Consider the following 22,626-nt stretch of genomic DNA (forward strand, 5'->3'; position numbering starts at 1 on the left):
TTTCTTCAGTGATTGATGTTTTTTCCTACACACTCCCAGTTTCATGAGTTTCATGAGGACAGACTTTATTTTGCTCATTGCCTGTAAAATGGGATATAAATACCTGCTGCTGCTGCTAAGTCACTTCAGTTGTGTCCAACTCTGTGCGACCCCATAGACGGCAGCCCACCAGGCTCCCCCGTCCCTGGGATTCTCCAGGCAAGAACACTGGAGTGGGTTGCCATTTCCTCCTCCAATGCATGAAAGTGAAAAGTGAAAGTGAAGTCGCTCAGTCATGTCTGACTCTTCGCAACCAAATGGACTGCAGCCCACCAGGCCCCTCCGTCCATGGGATTTTCCAGGCAAGAGTACTGGAGTGGGGTGCCATTGCCTTCTCTGATATAAATACCTAGAAAAGGTATATATACAAGGCAAGTATCTTCTCTTCCTTTTTCAGCTGTTACTCATCACTCAACTGAAAACCATCACACCCCACCCCAACCCCAGCAATCACCTAATGAAATCAGACTGTGAAGTTATTAAATGTCAAATATTGAAGTGTTTTATGTGGAAGGAAATCAAGAAACTTAAGCAGCAGAAGCGGTGCTTTAGAAAAATTCTTCTGACAAGAAGATGGTAAAAGTGTATGAGGGCTGGAGACCAAAGATGCAGGAGACACAGTCAAGGTCTCCGGTGTTAGGAGACTTAGGTTTGATCCTGGTTCTACAGTCTGCTAGAGCCCCACGACTTTGAATGCACTGCTAATTCAAGAAGCTCTCTGTGCTTCAGTCGCCCAGTACCTACAATGAAGGCAGAAAAATACCTACCTCCTGAGGAACACAGTGGTTCTTTTTATCCTATATCAGTGGCTGATCCATAAATTTTAGCATTACATATATGAAATAAGGGAACAGAAGTAAGCAAACATGTGTTCATTTAACTCACTCTTACTGAGTGCCAACAGGTAGGCCAGGTACCTTCCTAGGCACTGGAAACGCAGCTGTGAGGAAAGAAGCGTTCTGGGTCTTCGTTATGTTTACACGCTAGCACAAGGAGACAAAAAGAGCCCCAATTTATCTCAACTGTCTGGTTTTTGAGTTTCAGCTGGTGAACTGCTAAACTTGGGAGGACAGAAGTCCCATCAAAGTCTTCTCTCTTAATGTCTCTCATGGAGATACATGTTCTATTATGTCAGGCTATGAGAAGGGCTATAAAGAAAACTTAAGTAGGGTAAGGAGACAAGAGTATGCTGACATTATTTTAAATAAGGTTGTGACATTTGAGTAAAGAGGTGAGAGATGCTAGAGTTTCACCTGGAAAGATTCAAAAAAAAAACAAAAGTCAGGAGAAAGAACTGATTTGAAGATGATGTATTTGGGGTCTTAGAAATTATTTAGCTCTGGCTTCAAAAGACAAACCGAAAGCTGACTGGAAAAAGCACCTTAGAAACTAGTTTACTTACATGCAAACTTTAGTCTTCTATTTCTTTCTGCCTTGGAAATTGAATAATTGCAGGAGCTCCTGTGGTGAAGAACTATCAAGGAACCACGTTATGGGTTCAACTGTATGTATCCCCCTCAAAAAAGGGTTTGGCAACAATGAAACAAAAATCTGAGTGCCTAAGTTTATCAGATAATATGTACACAAAATTAAACAAACCATCCCTGATCTTTTGGAGAAGGCAATGGCACCCCACTCCAGTACTCTTGCCTGGAAAATCCCATGGATGGAGGAGCCTGGTGGGCTGCAGTCCATTTGGTCGCTAGCAGTCGGATACGACTGAGCAACTTCACTTTGACTTTTCACTTTCATGCATTGGAGGAGGAAACGGCAACCCACTCCAGTGTTCTTGCCTGGAGAATCCCAGGGACAGAGGAGCCTGGTGGGCTGCCGTCTATGGGGCTGCACAGAGTCGGACACGACTGAAGCGACTTAGCAGCAGCAGCAGCAGCAGCAGCAGCAACATCCCTGATCTTTGGCAATTCTACTCCAATCTAGACTTGATTCATACATGTACATGTGAGAAATACCAACAGATGAGTTAAAAGCATTAGCTCAACACATGAACAGTAGTAAGAAATGTTACATAACAGTCAAAGGTAAACCCATTTAAGGTAAGGAAGAAAACATGAACATGGGAGTAGTCCCCAAAGCACTTTACTCCAGCTGAGTGCTGAGCAAGGCATGCACGTACAATTTCATCATCAGAATCTCACCATCAGCTGATAAGGCAACTCAGACTCAAGGAAGTCAAATGATATTGTCCAAGTTCACCCAACAACCACGTTAGAGGCAAGTTGGAACCTAGGACTATGGGATTCGAAAGTACAAGCTCTTTTTGGTAAACAGTACCTGAACATGAGTTTCTCAAATGGTACAGTGGTAAAGAATTCATCTGCCATTGCAGGGGATGTAAGAGACATGGGTTCAATCCCTGGGTCAGGAAGATCCCCTGGAGCAGGAAATGGCAACCCACTCCTGCATACTTGCCTGGAAATTTCCATGGACAGAGGAGCCTAGCGGGCTATAATCCACGGGGTCGCAAAGAGTCAGACACAACTCAGCGTGCGTGCACGCGCACAGGAGAGCATATACCTCTACTATCCTTCTACCTACAACACAAGCATGCTGCTGCTGCTTAGTTGCTTCAGTCGTGTCCGACTCTGTACAACTCCATGGACCGCAGCCCACCAGGCTCCTCTGTCCATAGGATTCTCAGGGCAAGAATACTGGAGTGGGTTGCCATGCCCTCCTCCAGGGGATCTCCCAACAAAGGGACTGAAACGGGGCCTCCTGCACTGCAGGCAAGATTCTTTACAACTGAGCCACCAGGGAAGGGAAGCAACACAAGCATAAGTTACCTAATTTATGTCATTATATTCTTAACACTAGCAAAGAAATATGCAACACACAATTCTTGCAAAATCTATTCTCAAAAGCAAAGGTAGTCATGGAAGAGAAAAAGAGTATCAAGGGATCTTGCCACTAAGCTCTGTTAGAAAGGACCCGACATCTGTGGTTAAACAACTTGGTTGAAAAGACATTCAAGATCCTTCACATGACGAAGGGCAGCACCACAATCAAGAGCAAAGTGAATGAGAAGATACAGTTGCCCCAAAATTACCTTTATTATTAGTTACAAAATAAGACTACTTTAGTATTTTGGGTTCTCCATAAGTCTACCCCCAAAAGGACAGGTAGCATTGTTCAAAATGCCTAGTCACTCAAAACAAAGAATTTAGAATCTGAGTAAATTAAACAATATATAAAGGTCATCAACATGACTCACGATACCACCACCAAACTTCATGTCACTGATGACTGTTCACCACTACTGGTGACAATTCTTACATCCTAGTTAAAATATATATCAAATGTTCTCAAACTCTTTGATAGGCAATCTTTAAATATCTACTGTACGAAGCATTTAAGCCACCAATAAATTACCCAATAGCAATGAATTACATCTGACCTTAACCTTCATCTATAAAACCACAGGCTCATCATTGTACAAATGAGTATGATTTTTATCTGTCTACCTCCTTCCAGCTAACTTCTCTGTCCAGTGCTACTATACTTTTCTGAAAATGAAGTATATTTCACTTATTTTGTGTGTATTTTGTGTATAAACCACTTATTTTGTGGTTTCTGACAACTTTCTGAAACTAATCATTTAGGGAGTTGAAAAAACTAGATACTGTGGTCTTCATAGCTAATCTCATGGATCTTTTTCAAATTCCAAGTTAATCTTCTAGTAAGAGGCACAAAGAACCACAGGGCTTTTCCACGACTGTGCTTACTATAACTTTAGGGAGAAGCACTAAAGACAGTATTAGGCCTAATGATTAGGCCAATTAATGACTAACTCTCACCCTGAAGACTCTACGGCAGAGATTACAAACTGGAAAATTCTGAAAGAGATGGGAATACCACACCACCTGACCTGCCTCTTGAGAAACCTGTATGCAGATTAGGAAGCAACAGTTAGGACTGGACATGGAACAACACACTGGCTCCAAATAGGAAAAGGAGTACGTCAAGGCTGTATATTGTCACCCTGCTTAGTTACCTTATATGCAGAGTACATTATGAGAAATGCTGGGCTGGATGAAGCACAAGCTGGAATCAAGATTGCCAGGGGAAATATCAATAACCTCAGATATGCAATGACACCACCCTTATGGCAGAAAGTGAAGAAGAACTAAAGAGCCTCTTGATGAAAGTCAAAGAGGAGAGTGAAGAAAATGCTGGCCCAAAGCTCAACATTCAGAAAACTAAGATCACGGCATCTGGTCCCATCACTTCATGGCAAATAGATGGGGAAACAGTGGCTGACTTTTTTTCTGGGCTCCAAAACCACTTCAGATGGTGATTGCAGCCATGAAATTAAAAGATGAATACTCCTTGGAAGGAAAGTTATGACCAATCTAGAAGTGAAGTGAAGTGAAGTGAAGTCTTTCAGTCGTGTCTGACTCTTTGTGACCCGATGGACTCTAGCCTACCAGGCTCCTCCATCCATGGGATTCTCCAGGCAAGAATACTGGAGTGGGTTGCCATTTCCTTCTCCAAGGATCGAACCCAGGTCTCCCGCATTGCAGGCAGGCGCTTTAACCTCTGAGCCACCAGGAAAGCCCATGACCAATCTAGATAGCATATTAAAAAGCAGAGACATTACTTTGTCAACAAAGGTCCATCTAGTCAAGGCTATGGTTTTTCCAGTGGTCATGTATGGATGTGAGAGTTGGACTATAAAGAAAGCTGAGTGCCGAAAAATTGATGCTTTTGAACTGTGGTGTTGGAGAAGACTCTTGAGAGTCCCTTGGGCTGCAAGGAGATCCAACCAGTCCATCCTAAAGGAGATCAGTCCTGGGTGTTCATTGGAAGGACTGATGTTGAAGCTGAAACTCCAGTACTTTGGCCACCTGATGCGAAGAGCTGACTCACCTGAAAAGACCCTGATGCTGGGAAAGATTGAGGGCAAGAGGAGAAGGGGACAACAGAGGATGAGATGGTTGGATGGCATCATCGACTCAATGGACATGAGTTTGGGTGGATTCCGGAGTTGGTGATGGACAGGGAGGCCTGGCATGTTGCGGTTCATGGGGTCGCAAAGAGTCGGACACAACTGAGCGACTGAACTGAACAAACTGCAGGCTGTAAAATCCTGCCTCTAACTTTTATAATAGTTTTTTAAAAATTAAAAGTCACATTAAAACAAAAATTTCCAGGGTCTCTCCAAAAATTTGAAGACCTGGTAACATGACTCATCTTCTCACAGAACAAATGAGAAAGCCCACCCCATATTCTGATAATCACCATTCCCTTTGTGCTTATTAATCATATGCTTCAGAAACCATGTTCTAAAAATAAATCAACACAATCACAAATGATTGTACATACAATATTCATTCTAAACTAAGAACACAGATGACCCAAACTCTACAAGAAGATTTTTAAAAAGCCAAAGATGATGTAAAATGAAGCAAAAATTAAACAAATGAATCTGTGTACCAGGTGGTAACATAATCACACAGCAAGAACTAGCTCACATAACTTTAAAACTTGGGAATTTGACTCTACACCCTTAGTGAAAAACTATGCCCTAAGAACAACAATCTGAAGAAGTCATCAGCTTTCTTCAGTAATCATATTACTGCTGGTAGTATTGACATTGTCATTCTCAGACTATTTTGTATTCATGCTGTGAGGAAAGAAAACGAATAATCATGCTGCTGCTGTTGAGAACTGGGGTTTTCAATTTGAGAGAAAGGAGATAGAGATGTAAGATCTAAGGAAAATCCCTGGGTCATTCAATTTGATTTTTAAGTATAACATAAACTCATTATTTTTTAAGAGAAAAAACACAACTTATTTCCTAACCACAGACAAGTCCTAGAAACAGTGACTAAATTTAGTAGAAATAAGTGCACTGATTGTGATTTCTAAACATCATTTCTCACTAAAAGAGTATTCTTAGAGAAAGGGCTACTTCCTAGTCTGGGGCAGAAAATGTAGAAGTCTGAACAAACTGTCACACCAGACACCAAAAACTATAAAAAATGCCTCAGGTTGAGTCAAAACTACTCAGAAGCCATCATGAAGGGACTCCAATTGGCCAAAAATAGGACAATCAATAGAAATAACAACTATACACGCTACAAAATGCATGAACATTAAAAACATGCTAAATGAAAGAAGTCATCACAAAAGACCCACATATAGTTGATTCTATTTATACACAATGTCCAGCCTAGGCAAATCTATGGAGAAAGAAAGTAAATTAGAGGTTGCCGACGGCTGGAGGTCAGATAGATTGGGAGGTAATGAGGAGTGGCTGTAAATGGGTACAGCATTTCTTTTTGAGGTGATGGAAATATTTCAAACTTACCAGATAGTGGTGATGCTTGCAAGACTGTGAACATACTGAAAACCACTGAACTATACATTTTACACAGGTGAATTTTATGGTATATAAACTACACCTCCATAAAGCCGCACAAAACAGGGACTTCCCTAGTGGTCCAGTGGCTAAGCCTCTGCACTTCCCACACAGGGAGCCAAGGTTTTATTCCTGGTTGGGAAGCTAGATCCCCCATGCCACGACTTCCAAGCCACAACTAACAGGCTGGTGCAAAAGTAACTGCAGTTTTTGCACTGTTGAAATTTGCCATTTGATGTTGGAATACATTCTTAAATAAATGTGATTATGTCATAGATCATTTCAGTGTGCATTTCTCACTTTATGGGTTTTTTTTGCTAATGATTTATTATTTGCTGTTAATGACATTATTTGTTTTATATTTATTTTGGATTATTGAAATGATGTTAGACAAAAAGCAAATCTGAATAATTTTCTTATCTTTCTATACTTCTATTTATTATTTTTGGTTGCCCTGGGTCTTCACTGCTACTCACAGGCTTTTCTCAGTTGCAGTGAGCGGGGGCTTCTCTTTGTTGTGGTGCTCAGGCTTCTCTCGTCGTGGAGCACAGGCTCTACGAGTATGGGCTTAGCAGTTTCGGCTCACAGGCTCTAGAGCCTCGGCTCAGTAGTTGTTATGCAGGGACTTAGTTGCTCCAAGGCGTGTGGAATCCTCCTAGACCAGGGACTGAACCCACGTTCCCAGCATTGGCAAGCGTATTCTTATCCACTGTTATCACCAGGGGAGTCCCTCAAGCGATTCTGAGTTCAAAATGAGTCATAAAGCAGCAGAAACAACTCACAACATCAACAAGGCATTTGGCTCAGGAACTGCTAACAGTGTGGGGCTGCCTCAAGAGGTTTTGCAAAGGAGATTAAGAGTCTGCACGATGAGGAGCATAGTGGCTGGCCAGCAGAAGTTACAATGACTAATTGAGAGAGATCATTGAAGCTGATCTTCCTACAACTACACAAGAAGTTGCTGAAGAACTCTGGGTCAACCATTCTACAACTGTTTGGCATTTCAAGCAAATTGGAAAGATGAAAAAACTCAGTAAGCTGAGCTGACTGAAAATAAAAAAAATCATTATTTTGAAGTGTCGTCTTCTCTTACTCTATACAACAATGAATCATTCCTCAATCAGATCATGATGTGTGACCAAAAGTGGATTTTATATGACAAATGGCAATGACCAGCTCAACAGCTGGACCAAGAAGCAGCTCCAAAGCACAGGTCATGGTCACTGTTTGGTGGTCGGCTGCCCACCTGATCCACTACAGCTTTCTGAATCCTGGTGAAACCATTACATGTGAGAAGTATGCTCAACAAATTGATGAGAGGCACCGAAAACTGCAATGCCTGCAGCCGGCACTGATCAACAGAAAGGGCCCAATGCTTTTCCACCACAACACCTGACCGCTTCAAAGGTTGAACAAATTGGGCTACGAAGTTTTACCTCATCTGCCATATTCACCTGACCTTCCCCCTAACCGACTACCACTTCTTCAAGCATCTAGAAAACTTCCACAACCAGAAGGCAGAAAATGCTTTCCAAGAGTTCGTCAAACCCCAAAGCATGGATTTTTACACTACAGGAATAAACAAACTTAATTCTTGTTGGCAAAAATAGGTTGATTACAGTGGTTCCTATTTTGAGTAATAAAGATGTTTGAGCCTAATTATAATGACTTAAAATCCACAGTCTGAAATGGCCATTACATTTGCACCAACCTAATAAAAGAGCCCATGTGTGACAAAAAATTTTAGGTGTGATAATAGTACTGTAGTTATGCATTTAAAAAGGAAGAGTCCAGGATTTCCCTGGCAGTTCAGTAGTTAAGACTCCTGTGGTCCCAGCACAGGGGGTATATGTTCAATCCCTGATCAGGGAACTAAGATACCTCATGCCACATGATGTGGCCTAAAAAAAAAAAGAAGAGTCCCAATCTTACCAAATGATATGTCTGGGGTTTGCTTTCAACTAAGATGGAAGGAAGTAGAAGATATAGATGAAATAACATCAGCCATAGTTGATAACTGTTGAAGTTGAGGTGAATTTTGCCATTTTCTCTTGACAATCAAGCTGTCAATTCTGCACAACCTCGGAATTACTGCATTTCACAAATTCAAACATGAAAATGTTTCCCACCAATTCACATCTCTGAAATAAAGACACATCTTATATTGAATGGTGCTATCAGGTTAATTGGAAGTATTTAATAAAATGGTGAATTAAAAACTAATAGCATCTTAAATTCAAAGAAAAACTGTATAAAATATATTTAGATACCTATATCTCTTTAGCTAAATCATTAAAACTACTAGCTACCTGAATTTTTTTATATGCTTGGATTACTTCAGATACAGTGAGAGAAGCATAAAAGTACTTTAGTCAATATAAAAATGAACTTAGTCCCCAAACCAGCATTGGTGGTAGACAGGATTTGGGAAACACTGGGCAAAAGTCTATATAAGGTGGGAGGAAAAATATGTTTGCTATCGTTATTCTACCAGGTCTAAAAAATATGGTAAAAATCAATTTTTGTTGACCAGCCTGTCTTTTCTTCATTTTTAACAAAGGAGTTCCTAAGCAACAGTCACTTTTAGCATTTCAACAAGTTGCTGGTTTCAAGCAATCTAAAGGAACACGGTAAAGCCTCTGGGTCTTGCTATAGAAGAAACACTAACAAATAAAATTTAGTAACATATATAAACTTACTGAGAAAGAAGACAAGAAAACATTTCTGATAACAGCAATTCTAAAAGTGAAATTTTAGTAGTATATAATTTTCCAAGTACATATTTTAATGGAATCACACAAAATTAAAAATGCCACTGTTTTTTAAACATCGGACAGTTGACAATTACCTTTGAAAATGTCAAAAAGCAAAGAAAAAGATTAGCCACATTTAAAAAAGTTAATTTATGTCAAAAACACACTATAAATGCAATCTGAAAGGTTATGAAGTTGAGAGAAATACAAACCTGCCACTTAACAAAAGCTATATTCTTATCAAGTAGCTCTTAAGATTAAGAAAAGAATCAACATCCAACATAAAAATGGGCAAAAGATAGTAGCTGGCCAATAATATCCTCCAAATGGTCAACTTTGTTAGTAATAAAAGAAATTAAGGTATCTCGTAGATTACCATTTTTGAGAAGCTTTTTCAAGTAATACTGCCCAGTCCTGGAGACTAAGCAGGAGCTGGAAGAACATTCCTATTCCTCACACTCTGCCTGCAGCCATCCTCCTTCAAGTGTCACCTTAGTAATGTGGCTTCCTTCACCCTATTTAAAACTGCACCCCCATCCCAGCTTCTCAATCCCTCTTATCTTCCTCTATTTTCCACCTTATCACTTAACATACTACATAATTTACTTACGATGTCTGTTGTTTATTTGTATCCTCTCATTAAAATAAACTGCTTCTAGAGAAGCGAAAAGCAAAGGAGAAAAGGAAAGATATAAGCATCTGAATGCAAAGCTCCAAAGAAAAGCAAGGAGAGATAAAGCCTTCCTCAGCTTCAATGCAAAGAAATAGAGGAAAACAACAGAATGGGAAAGATCTCTTGAAGAAAATTAGAGATACCAAAGGAACATTTCATGCAAAGATGGGCTCAATAAAGGACAGAAATGGTATTGACCGAACAGAAGCAGAAGATATTAAGAAGAGGTGGCAAGAATACACAGAAGAACTATACAAAAAAGATCTTCATGACCCAGATAATCACGATGGTGTGGATCACTCACCTAGAGCCAGACATCCTGGAATGTGAAGTCAAGTAGCCCTTAGGAAGCATCACTATGAACAAAGCTAGTGGAGGTGATGGAATCCCAGTTGAGCTATTTCAAATCCTGAAAGATGATGCTGTGAAAGTGCTGCACTCGATATGCCAGCAAATTTGGAAAACTCAGCAGTGGCCACAGGACTGGCAAAAGTCAGTTTTCATTCCAATCCTAAAGAAAGGCAATGTCAAAGAATGCTCAAACTACCGCACAATTGCACTCATCTCACATGCTAGTAAAGTAATGCTCAAAATTCTTCAAGCCAGGCTTCAGCAATGAACCGTGAACTTCCAGATGTTCAAGCTGGTTTTAGACAAGGCAGAGGAACCAGAGACCAAATTGCCAACATCCGCTGGATCATGGAAAAAGCAAGAGAGTTCCAGAAAAACATCTATTTCTGCTTTACTGACTATGCCAAAGCCTTTGACTGTGTGGATCACAATCAACTGTGGAAAATCCTGAAAGAGATGGGAATACCAGACCACCTGACCTGCCTCTTGAGAAATTTGTATGCAGGTCAGGAAGCAACAGTTAGAACTGGACATGGAACAACAGCCTGGTTCCAAATAGGAAAAGGAGTTCGTCAAGGCTGTATATTGTCACCCTGCTTATTTAACTTATATGCAGAGTACATCATGAGAAACGCTGGGCTAGAAGAAGCACAAGCTGGAATCAAGACTGCCGGGAGAAATATCAATAACCTCAGATATGCAGATGACACCACCCTTATGGCAGAAAGTGAAGAGGAACTAAACAGACTCTTGATGAAAGTGAAAGAAGAGAGTGAAAAAGTTGGCCTAAAGCTCAACATTCAGAAAACTAAGATCATGGCATCTGGTCCCATCACTTCATGGGAAACAGATGGGGAAACAGTGGAAACAGTGTCAGACTTTATTTTTTTGGGGCTCCAAAATCACTGCAGATGGTGACTGCAGCCATGAAATTAAAAGATGCTTACTCCTTGGAAGAAAAGTTATGACCAACCTAGATAGCATATTCAAAAGCAGAGACATTACTTTGCCAACAAAGGTCCATCTAGTCAAGGCTATGGTTTTTACAGTGGTCATGTATGGGTGTGAGAGTTGGACTGTAAAGAAGGCTGAGCGCTGAAGAATTGATGTTTTTGAACTGTGGTGTTGGAGAAGACTCTTGAGAGTCCCTTGGACTGCAAGGAGATCCAACCAGTCCATCCTAAAGGAGATCAGTCCTGGGTGTTCATTGGCGGTACTGATGCTAAAGCTGAAACTCCAATACTTTGGCCACCTCATGTGAAGAGTTGACTCATTGGAAAAGACTCTGATGCTGGGAGAGATTGTGGGCAGGCGGACAAGGGAACGACAGAGGATGAGATGGCTGGATGGCATCACTGACTCGATGGACATGAGTTTAAGTAAACTCCGGGAGTTGGTGATGGACAGGGAGGCCTGGCGTGTTACGGTTCATGGGGTCGCAAAGACTCGGACACGACTGAGCAACTGAACTGAACTGAAGTATTTAATGAATAGGAGCTGGTTAACTTTTTCTGGAGAAAACTTTGACAATATGAACTTAAAATTTTTTAAATGTACACACTAGTAATATCACTTCTAAGAATTTATCCTAAAGAAATAATCACTGATGGGAGCAATAGTAATCCAAAAGACTATTCATCTTAGCTGTGAATTAACAGCATATAGTGGAATGTTTAAAACGACGTGAAATACTTAAGTTGTAAAAAATGTTCCTGGTAATGTCTACTACTGAAAAATATATTCAATAATTCTATTTTTGTCTTAAAAAGTATATGCATGTTTATTAATAGGAACTAAAATAAATTATGGTCCATCCATTTGATGGAATGCTAAATGAAGCTACTGTCTAGTGTCTTGATATGGAACCATTCCTAAGATGATGAAAAAGGCAGACCTTTAAAAAAATGGTAATCCTGCACTATATGGAACTGGGGCAGAACCAATTTTCAAGGTATGTTGTTAAACATAAAACACATCTAATACCATTTAATTAAAAATTATTTCAAGTTTATGTACTTTACCCTTTACTGAATAAAAATGTTGAAATTTTTTTTCAAAGTATTGTCCCTTCTGAGTTTTCAATTACATTGCAAAATTAAGAAATAAAACCTCCTCCCCTCTGATTTCATATATGAGTGCTAAAATGAGCAAAAGCATTTCTCCAGCTCAAAAAATTTTACTACAAAATTTATACTAACTTCATAAAGTTCTTTAACTGCAAATACAGTGTAAATTACTGTCCAAACTACCTTCCTAGGCTACGTAATAATCAGTTATGAAATCTATTCTGGAATTATATGATTCTGTGGAATAGAAACATATATTTCTATATAATATATATGTACATCTATATATGTTTCTATTCCATACAATTTCAAATGCAGATGTAAATTGCACTGAATTATAAAATTACAATAAACAAATAAAGGCACACAGCTTTTGATATACACATTGAAAACTGAACACTCAAAGGGAGATAGAACACTATCCTTTAGAAACAGACATATCTAGGGGGCGATGAATGTATACCTCAACACCAAGGCATCCTGAGGTCCCTTATTCAGAAGCCTCTGTTCACTAGGCTTCTACCATAATTGTCCTTAGATACACCAAAAGGAATTGTCACTGGGAGATATACCAGGACTTTGGGGCGTGTAAGATCTGGGTTAGAATCCTAGCTTCAAATTTTCTAGGTGGGTAATCTGGTGAATCTCAATTTCCTTATCTGTAAATAAAATAGAGACTGTCACCAACTAGTTAACATTAGTAAATGAGAGTACAGTGTGTGAAAAAGTGAAATGGAGAAGGAATTCCCCAAGTAAGACAACTAAAGATCCCCAAGTCAGATCTTTCAGCAGAGTTAAAAGAACAGAAAGGAAACAAATCCTAAAGAGCACTGAACTGGAAAATAGGAACACTGGATTCCAGTTTGACACTGCTACAAACAGGTGCAGCTCCCCGGGCATATTCTCTAAAGTGTGTTGATTCCAGTATTAAGATCCACAAAATAGAGACTAAAAATCCTTTCTACCTGTACCACCCCAGAACTAAATTACTAGGATGTCATTTACTGTTTTACATGAAAATTTTCTAAAATTATTAATTTAAATGCTTGCTTTTTTTAAAACAAGTCCTGATCAGTTTTCATTATGACTGAGCTACCAGTCGTAACATATAAGACTGTTTCCCTAACTAAGTAATCCAAGGTCCAAAGACTATGACATGCTTTTTCTCAGACTTTCTCCTTGACTAATCTGGTAACTAGCAGCCTGCTTTTGCAAAATGACTGGAAATCAGGAGTGCAGTCAGAAGTTATGGAATAGTCAGGTTACCTGAGTCAAATGGGCTTGAACTTCTGACACGGTTCTGTAACCAAGCTAATTAATTAGACTTCTCAGGTACTTAAAAGGAGGCTGGAGAAACCTGTCCCCCCAAATCAAAATATTAATTAAAATTAAAAAAAAAAAAAAAGCACCTCTGAAACTACAAGTAAATGAGGGTGGTTCAAAGAATCAAGGTTGTACAGTAACTGCTAATTATATGTAATATTCACTTGTTTTTGTGCAAGTAACTCTAAGTTACCCACGGCAGTGAATGGAGTAACAGATAATCCAAAATACACACATTCAGCTTTACAAATAAAACATATGGTCTAAATAGATAATCCAAAGTAATGAATATTTGGTTAAAAATAAAGTATATGATCATCCCTACTATATTTACTTCCCAAATTATATATAGGCTGATTCAGGCTAATATCAAGGTTAATTTCCTTATGGAGAGAACAAAAACAGAAGAATTAGAATTAGAATTATTTAGAAGAATTCTAAATAATACAGTGAGTAATAAAATCACCACCTCCTTACATCAGCAGAAAACATATTGGTTTATAACACATTCATATCAGCTCCAGAGAGAGTAACAAAACACACACACACACACAGAGTAATATTTAAATTCCCACTGCACAGGAGAACCACAGAGAGTAACAGAACACACACACACACACACACACACACACACAGGAGAACCACAGAGAACACACACACAAACATTTAAATTCCCACTGCACAGGAGAACCAGGTTAGCTCCCTGTTGCTTCTATTAAACCTATCTGAGTAAAAACTGGTTTTTGAATCATCCATATATGGATAATCAAGGGGCAAACCAAATACGTACAATTTAAATACACCGGTTACCAAGCACTTCACAAAATAAAAAATTTCATAAAACAGTTGACTGAAACGAAGCAAGAGTTGAGTTCGTCTACTTTAGCTCTATTGATACAAGTCATTATTTGCTCTCCTGAAACATCAGGTAGCCGCCAAAAACAATACACATACGTACACTCACGCACACATACCCGGATCTTGTATTATCACTCAGAAAGGAAACCTAGGGAAGCCTCAGAAATGAGTTTCATCAGCTCAGAAAGACGTAGATGGTGTACAACTCCAGGTAGACCCAAGTAAATGGAAAAGTGTTCAGAAAATGCATTTTTTTCCCAAGGCCCTCTGCAATTAAACGTGAGTATAAGATAAAAGTTCTTCAGACTAAGACTCACTTGCGAAGCCCTCTACTGGGCGTTTTTATGAAGCTCTGACCAACTTTTGTGTTTCCCACAATAGCGCTAAACCACGATTATGCATCCTGCTGATAAAAACGGGCCTGTGGCACTGAACACACCATGCCAGAATCCAACGGCGTCGTTGGCTAAACAACTTCCCCGCCACTGCTGCGATGCCCACTCCAGAAGGCCTCTGCATTCAGCGCAAGACAAGCAGCAACCGAAACCGGCTCCAGACCAGGGGGCTGCCTGCACACCGCGAGGAAGGAGAGACGCCTGCATACTCAGGAAGTTGCCTAACCCAGGGGGGAAGCTCCTGCCCTCCTCTATAAAAGGGAGCGTGTAGGCTGGCAGACCGAAAGACGGAAAATTCATTCAAGAATTCCCTGGCTGCCTACCCTGCACACGTAGGAGGCAAGTTAAGACGCTGAGACGCAGGTATGGAAAGAGAACAGTTCACAAACTGATCATGATCCAACAGCTCGGTGCGAAGGCCCAAACTCGGGGAGCCGGTGCCTCATCCTGTAGCTGGGAAGGTAATGGCCCGGGCTGCTCCGGTCCTCCACCAATAGCCCTTTTCCAGCAGGCGCCGGGCTGCTCAGAACCAGACCTTCAGCAACCGAAGCTCCCTCCCACATGGTTCCAGGGGCGCAACCCTCCACGGCCGCCCCGAGGCCATGTGGCCGGGGCCGCCCGGGTGCCCCAGACCCCGTGAACGTTCCAGGCGTGAAACCGGAGGAGAGGAAGTGCGGGGATAGACCCAGAGAACGGAATGTTGGGGTGCGAAACTCACTTCCTCTGGGCTTTGTCCTTCTTGGCCTTGGTCCTTTTCTTTCGGGCCTGGAGCGCAAGCACTGCAGGAGAGAGGGATGGATGAAGGGCGAATGGGGAGAAAAGGAGGCGACCAAGGTGAGGGTGGAGACCCAGCAGGGGTGCGAGGCCCTGGCGCCGGGCCTGCCTGAGGGGCGGCTCCGGGCTGAGGGCCGCGGCGTTTGCTGGGCGGCCGCTCGGGGGGCTGGCGGCCCACGGGGCGCAAAGCAGCGCCCAGGCGGGGCGCGCCGGAGGGGGCTCGGGCCGGGTCAGGGAGCTGGCGAGCAGTGGTCGGCCTCGCCGGGCGAGGGCCGGGCCCTGGAGCGGCCCCAAGTCGCGGGCGGGCCTGGCGGGGAACAAGGGGCGATGACTGCCGGCGCGGAAGGACGCCCGAGCTGAGGGGCGCGGACCCGCAGCCCAGAAGCGGGGGGTGAGGGGCGGCGCCACCTCAGTGGAGGGGTGCCGCACGCCCGGGGACCGGACGGCGGCGGTTAGGCGAAGCTCCCGGCGGTGACCCGGGCCTCGCCCCCGGCGGCCGTTGCCCCTCGTGGCGGGAGGCCGCTCCACCGCTCACCTTTCCGCTCCATGGCGAGACCGGTAACTGCCAGGCGCTTGCGCACTCGAGTGGCGCTGACTCCCGCTCCCGCCGCGGCCCCAAACCCAGCCCGCGCACGCCCCGCCCACCGGCGCCTGCCCCGCCCCGCCCACGACGGCGCGCGCCTGCGCGCTGAGCGCGGAGCCTACCACCTGCTCGCGAGGAGGGGAGGGCGAGAAGAACGGGAGAGGAGGGAGGGGAAGAGCGCCGAGCGTGAGCGCGCGCGCGGTGTTTGAGAAGCGAGCCTGGAAGCCTCGCAGTACGAGGTTTATTCCGTTCGCCGGGCGGTCGCCCCCTGAGGAATGGCGAACAGAGTGGCATAGAGGGTTCCCTGCGTGCTGAGTCAGAGCTCCGTAGCCGACTGTAGCCTGCCTTGGTTTCCTGGTCTGTAAAAGGGAGTGATCAGGTGTGTCCCAGTCCCTCCGCGGCGCTATTGTGAGGGCCAGTTGAGAAACTCTGTGAGGAAAATTGAGGGAGAAATTACAAGTAAGAAAAAGGAGTAGGAGCAACACAAGGACCGGAAGGAAGGAACCTGTGATTTTATCGTTACTGAAAAGCAAAGACTTTAAAAGTGAGTTTTCTCGTATAATTTCAAAGTCAAATGAAGACTGTTAAAGGAAGGAAGCGGGAGAATAAAACTTAATGTTTTCTTATTTTACCACTTTATCAACTTTTCAGTACAGATACACGCAGTTGTCTTTATAGAATAGTTAGTTTTATACTTTTCTAAGTGCTCTGTCTCATTTGATGTTCATAACAGCCTAAAGGCAAGATAGTTATTACTTCCACTACACAAATAAGCTAACTCGGAGGGGATATGTACTCAGAACCTTGGTGTCCTGACACAGTGATCAGTCATCAAATACTTGTATAGCAGGGTTAGAAAAGTTTTTCTGTAAAGGGCCATGTAGTAAACTTAAAAGGCTTTGGGATCATAAGATCTGTTAACTATTCAGCTCTGCCACTAGAGCTCAAAAGCTTCTCAGTGCTCAAAACAAGCCTTATTTATGGTCCCTGAAACTTGAATTTCATGTAATTTTCCAGTATCATGAAATACTATTTTTCTGTTGATCTTTTCCCATGATTTCAACCATTCTTGGTTCAGGCCTTTGTTTGTCAATCCCTTTGTAAAGTACTACGGCAGGACAGGTGGAAGCCTGCAGATCCTTGCTCTTCTAGAAGTTACTGTAGTGGGGAAGACCGAGAAGTAATTAATTAACCAAGATGGGAAGATGAAAGTACAATAATGCTGCACAGGTCAAGCCTGGGGGCTTGGGCAGGATTTTATTGAGCAAAGTAGGTCACTAAGTCCAGCCAGGGAGGAGACAGCATTTGCGCTGGGTCTTGGGAAATGTGTAGGATTTCCAGAGGTGGAGGAGATGTCACACATTCCTGAATGAGAAAATCAATTGAGCAAAAAGACACAGGCTTGGACACCTACAGGCAGGGACTGAGGCTGGTAATGACTGAAAAGATGAAGTAGAATGTGAGGCTGGAAATGTAGGTTTGCCAAATTTGAAATTTAGATAATTAATATCTGTTGCAGGGAACCTGAATGGTAGCATTTCTAGGCAGATTGCAAAAGAGGACAGCGCCTGTTGTCCAGGAAAACTACAACCCAGTTTCCTCTGAGTTCTGTCCTTGAAAACAAAAGGAGATTTGGGGCAGACATTGAAACCCTGGAGTCAGGATTCTGCCTGCTCAGGATTTAGAAAAGACAGGAGAGTGCTGGTGGTTCAGGAGAGTCCCAGAATGGGGAAATTACTTCCCACAGAAAGTAAACTCCATGGGAATTGGAGTGCTGCTTGGGTTTTCCTTGGTGTATCCTCACTAACAAGCACTTATTAGGGTGTCTGACACTTACTAGGTGTTCAAATATTTGTCTAATCAAAGAATAAATGATGTGGGAATTCCCTGGTTGTCCAGCAGATAAGACCCCAAGCTCTCTCTGCCAAGGACCCAGGTTCGATCCCAGGTCAGAGAACTAAAAAATCCCAGACGCCACAGGGTGTGGCTAAAAAAACAAATGACGTGCAGTTTATGAGAAAGGTCTGGATGAGGGAGAAAAAACACTGACAGGGACAATTGGAGAGCTGTGCTAAAACTCAAATAGGTTAGTGCCAATCCATCAAAAAGGAATGTGTAGCTTGGCATGAATCAGTCGCACCTATTCTGACCCTGGGTGACTGTTGCTTCTCTATCTCAAGAGCTTATCAGTCCTCTGTTTAATAACTCATTTGAGAATTTTTCCAGAGTCACTGTCAAGTTTATTGGACTGAGTTCCCAGAATTGACCATTTCTTCTTTTTCTTTCTTCTGTTTTCCCCCATTCTCCCAGCATGCTTCAGTTCTTCACACTTTTTCTACAGTTTCTATAATTGTTCACATAAGCTAGCTTGCTTGGGTTTCCCCCTATTCTAAAGCCTATATCATTTTTTATGCTTCTTGCTTTAAATGTAACCTTAAACCCCCCCCCCCCCCCCCCCCCGCCATTTCACAAGGCTTAATCTATTTTGGATTTTACCCTTCCAGAAGTTATTCTTAAAAGTGGTGGCATTCTTTGGTATTCTCAATTACATCCATACTCCTCTCCCACAACTGTTTTTCTGCAAGTTCTTTTAAAAGTAGAATTCAGAGAACATAAATCGTTGTGGTTTTGCTGCTTATGGGCAGTGAGAATTTAATTTCTGCAAAGATCCCATTCCTTATGAGCTAATTTATTTACTAAGACCCTCCTGGATCTTCCCTAATGCTTCTTTGGAATTTTGAAATATGAGCACCTAAGTGTACCATACTTATTTCATCACACCCAACATTCCCTGGCTTGATTACCACAAACTCTCAAAGTTTTGATCTGAATTAAATCCAAAGTATCGCTTCCCCTTATGGATTTCCCTGTGTCCTGGGGAAGTAGACAAGAGAAGAAGAAAGTGAGAATAAAACAGATGCTTTATTTGAATAATATTCCCAGTAGACATCTGCATGATTGGAGAACCCCCACAGAACTTTCTCTTGCCTTTGTGATAATTTTGTGAAGTATATTGGGAAAATATAATTACATTGTAGGCTTGAATATCAGGAAACATGGCACAGTCAATAGAATAATTGGAGTGAACTGAAGAAAGGGATTGAGGGGCTTAAGGGAAACCAGCTAGGGATGGCGAGGCATCCAGGGACTAGCAACAGTGGGAGTGTTTACCACCCCAGGCCTGAAGAAACAAGGGTAGAAGTGTTACCAGAACCCAGTGAGGGCTTGTATTAGTTTGCTAGGGTTACCTTAACGAAGTACCATAGAGACTTCCCTGCTGGTCCAGTGGTTAAGACTCTGCACTTCCTATGCAGGGGGCACAGGTTCGATCTCTAGTAGGGGAACTAAGACCCATATGCCATGAGGCCATAAAAAAGGTATCACAGACCAGGTGGCTTCAACAACAGATATGTATTGTCTCACAACTCTAGAGCCTAGAAGTCTGAAATCAAGGTGTCAGCAAGGTTGGTTACTTCTGAAAATTATGAGGGAAGGATTTGTCCTCTTTCCTTGGCTTGTGGGTGGCTTCCTGTTCCATGTCTCTTCAGATCATCTTCTCTTTATGTGTGTCTTGATTTATGTCCAGAGTTCCCCTTTTCATAAGGGCATCAGCCATATTGGATTAGGACCCATTCTCGAGCTCATTTTAATCCTCTGTAAAGACCCTATCTCCAAAAGGTCACCTTCTGAAGTCCTGGGGGATAGGATACCAATACGTCTTTGGGGAGGGGGTACAATTCAACCCATAACAGAGCTGTAGTGGTAAGAAAGCACTACCTGAATACAGCTGTGCCCTTTGATAAAGGGATAAAACCATCACTTGTGTGTGTGCTAAGTCACTTCAGTCGTATCTGACTGTGTGACCCTATAGATTGTAGCCCACCAGGCTCCTCTGTCCATGGGATTCTCCAGGGAAGAATACTGGAGTAGGTTGCCATGCCCTCCTCCAGGGGATCTTCCCAACCCAGGGATTGAACATGCGTCTCTTATGTCTCCTGCATTGACAGGCAGATGCTTGTATATTGGGGCCACCAGGGAAGCTCCAGCTGTCACCTAGCACGGAAATTAATACCCAGCTTCTTTATCTAATCATCCTCTCTGGCTACTGCCTCCCATTCACAAAACCCAACTGGAAGTTAGAAGACAGGGGTGCCTGGGTGATACAGTCCAGCCAGCCTCCCAAGGCACAGAGCAGGGTGGAGACGGCGGAGGGTGAGTCTGGAGGGGCAAACAGAATATCCAGCACAGCCTGTCTGGGCAGTCAGCAGGCTCCACCCAAAGCAGACCTCAGTTTCCAAGCGAGTAAGTCAGCCTCTTGGGCTCCCTGGTCCCTGGAGAGGCTTGAGAAATGAAGTTGCTTGGAGATATAAACCCCTTTCTGGCTTTGTTCTATAAAAGCTTCCCTGGTGGCTCAGCTGGTAAAGAGTCTGTCCACAATGCAGGAGACCTGGGCTCGATCCCTGGGTTGGGAAGATCCCCCAGAGAAGGGAAAGGCTACCCACCCCAGTATTCTGGCCTGGAGAATTCCATGGACTGTATAGCCCTTGGGGTTGCAAAGAGTTGGACAGGACCAAGCAACTTTCCCTTTTGAGACTTCCCTGGCAGTCCAGTGGTTAAGACTGTGCTGCCAATGCAAGCAACACAGGTTTGATCCCTGCTTGGGTAACTAAGAGGCTTGTGTGGTACAACCAAAAAATTAAAAAAAAAAAAAAAAAACTTCACAAGGAAATTGTGCTGGACTGAAGAGTTGAGGGGAGTAGGTAGAAGAGATATAAGAATAAAAGCCTTGGCTCGGTGGGGTGGGAAACTCTTGCCTCCTCTTAGATGGCCTCCTCTGGCCACAGCATGAAGGTTGGGGGTGCGGGTTCTCTAGCAATGAGGAGGTTGCAGAGACTGGCGGTTCTGGAGGCAGGTGGAGCCCCTTCTCTGCTCCCTGGAGGTGTGCTGGCGAGGCAGTAGGGTGTTACAAACTGACCTAAGCTGATCGGGTCTAACTCTAAGTTCTTTATCCTTGGTAATGAACTTCTACCAGACAAGTCTGAGTGATGAGGACTTGTCTGCCCCACATCCTCACTCCTGGGATATAAAGGAAGCAAGTTTTGACTAAAATCTGCCACACACATTTGTTAACCTTCACTGGCAGGCAGGCACAGAACAGCTCCTATGACCTGTGTATGTTCTTTGAGGTCTCTGCCCTTTTGGAGGCTCTGACTGCAGGTTTAATTTCTAAAGTTTGGCAATCTCGGGGCCAAAATAAAGACAGTTTGAGAAACACATAAAAATGGGCAACATGGTTTAGACATTTGAGTTCTGATTTCTACCTGCTATGCAGTATCAGATCTGTTTTTCTTTTCCTTCTTTCAAATCCTTTCCACCAGGTCCACCCTCAGGACAAGGATTTATCAAGTACCTGCTGCAGCCCAGGCATGAGACTAAGGGCTTCAAGAAGCAGAGAAGAAAAAAACATAGACCTTGCCCAGTAGGACTTAATTATTAAAAAAAAAAAAAAATTGGTGGGGGGGATATAGTTGACTTACAATGCTGTGTTAGTTTCAGGTGTACAGCCAAGTGAGCCGTTTATACATATACAGATATCTGCTAATCCTTATATAGTAATGATTGTTTCCTGGACACTGTTGTCCCTCATCCCTCAAACAACTCTATGCGGTCAACACTATTATTATCATCTGTGTTTGACAGATGAGGAAGCTGAGGTACAACCAAAGTCACACAAACTATATAGTAAGAGGTAAGAGTTTTGAATCAGAGCAGCCAGGCTCTCAAATTCCTACTCGTCACCACACACCATATTATAAACATAATAGATGCATGAAGTACCACAGGAGCACAAAAAAAAAAGAGGCCCTCTCAGCTCAGGATTTGAGGGGGGGTAAGGAGAGAGACGTCTCCTGAATGAGATGACACTGTGCAGCATTGGAGAGCATCGAATAAATGTCAGCTGGAAACAGAAGGCAGGGATGAAGCCCCATGTGATATGTGGGGGAACCATAAACAGCTTAGCATCGCTGGAGTATAAAGTGCAAGGGGGAAGGTGGGAGGTAGTTTGCTCCACAAATGCTGATCGGGCCCTTTCTTTATGCAGGCACTTTGTTTGGTGCTGGGGGGTATAGCAGGGAGGTTAGAGCTTCTAAGGAACTTGAACTTGAGCTTTCCTTCCTTGGACTTCCCTGGTGACTCAGTGATAAAGAATGCACTTAACCAATGCAGGGGACTCATGTTCGATCCCTGGTCCAGAAAGATTCCACATACCTCAGAGAAACTAAGCTTGTGCCACAGCTACTGACCCCACGAGCCCTAGAGCCCATGCTTCACAACGAGAGAAGCCCCTGCAATGAGAAGCCCCGCAACTGGAGAGGAGCCTCTGCTCGCCGCAACTAGAGTAAGCCTGTGCATAGCATCGAAGACCCAGCA

The 22,626-nt window shown here is 43.0% G+C and overlaps 1 protein-coding gene and 1 long non-coding RNA gene across 2 annotated transcripts in view; one reads left to right on the plus strand and one right to left on the minus strand.

Moving 5' to 3' along the window:
• The window catches only part of SRPK1 (SRSF protein kinase 1), a 73,590-nt gene extending 57,321 nt beyond the window's left edge, over positions 1-16,269 (minus strand). Inside the window, 3 exon segments of the mRNA XM_086371343.1 lie at positions 15,556-16,100; positions 16,102-16,125; positions 16,127-16,269. Coding sequence (XP_086227469.1) covers positions 15,556-16,100; positions 16,102-16,125; positions 16,127-16,159 — 602 coding nt within the window. The 5' untranslated portion in view covers positions 16,160-16,269.
• A 29-nt stretch (positions 16,270-16,298) lies between these two features.
• On the plus strand, positions 16,299-22,626 carry LOC147346667 (uncharacterized). The gene is made up of 2 exons (XR_015153085.1): positions 16,299-16,738; positions 21,573-22,626. It is a non-coding gene; the product is annotated as an uncharacterized LOC147346667 (long non-coding RNA).

Source organism: Bos grunniens, chromosome 23, assembly GCF_055505025.1.
Source record: "Bos grunniens cultivar Pamir isolate PY7600 chromosome 23, Bosgru_T2T1.0, whole genome shotgun sequence".
NCBI classification, from domain to species: Eukaryota; Metazoa; Chordata; class Mammalia; order Artiodactyla; family Bovidae; genus Bos; species Bos grunniens.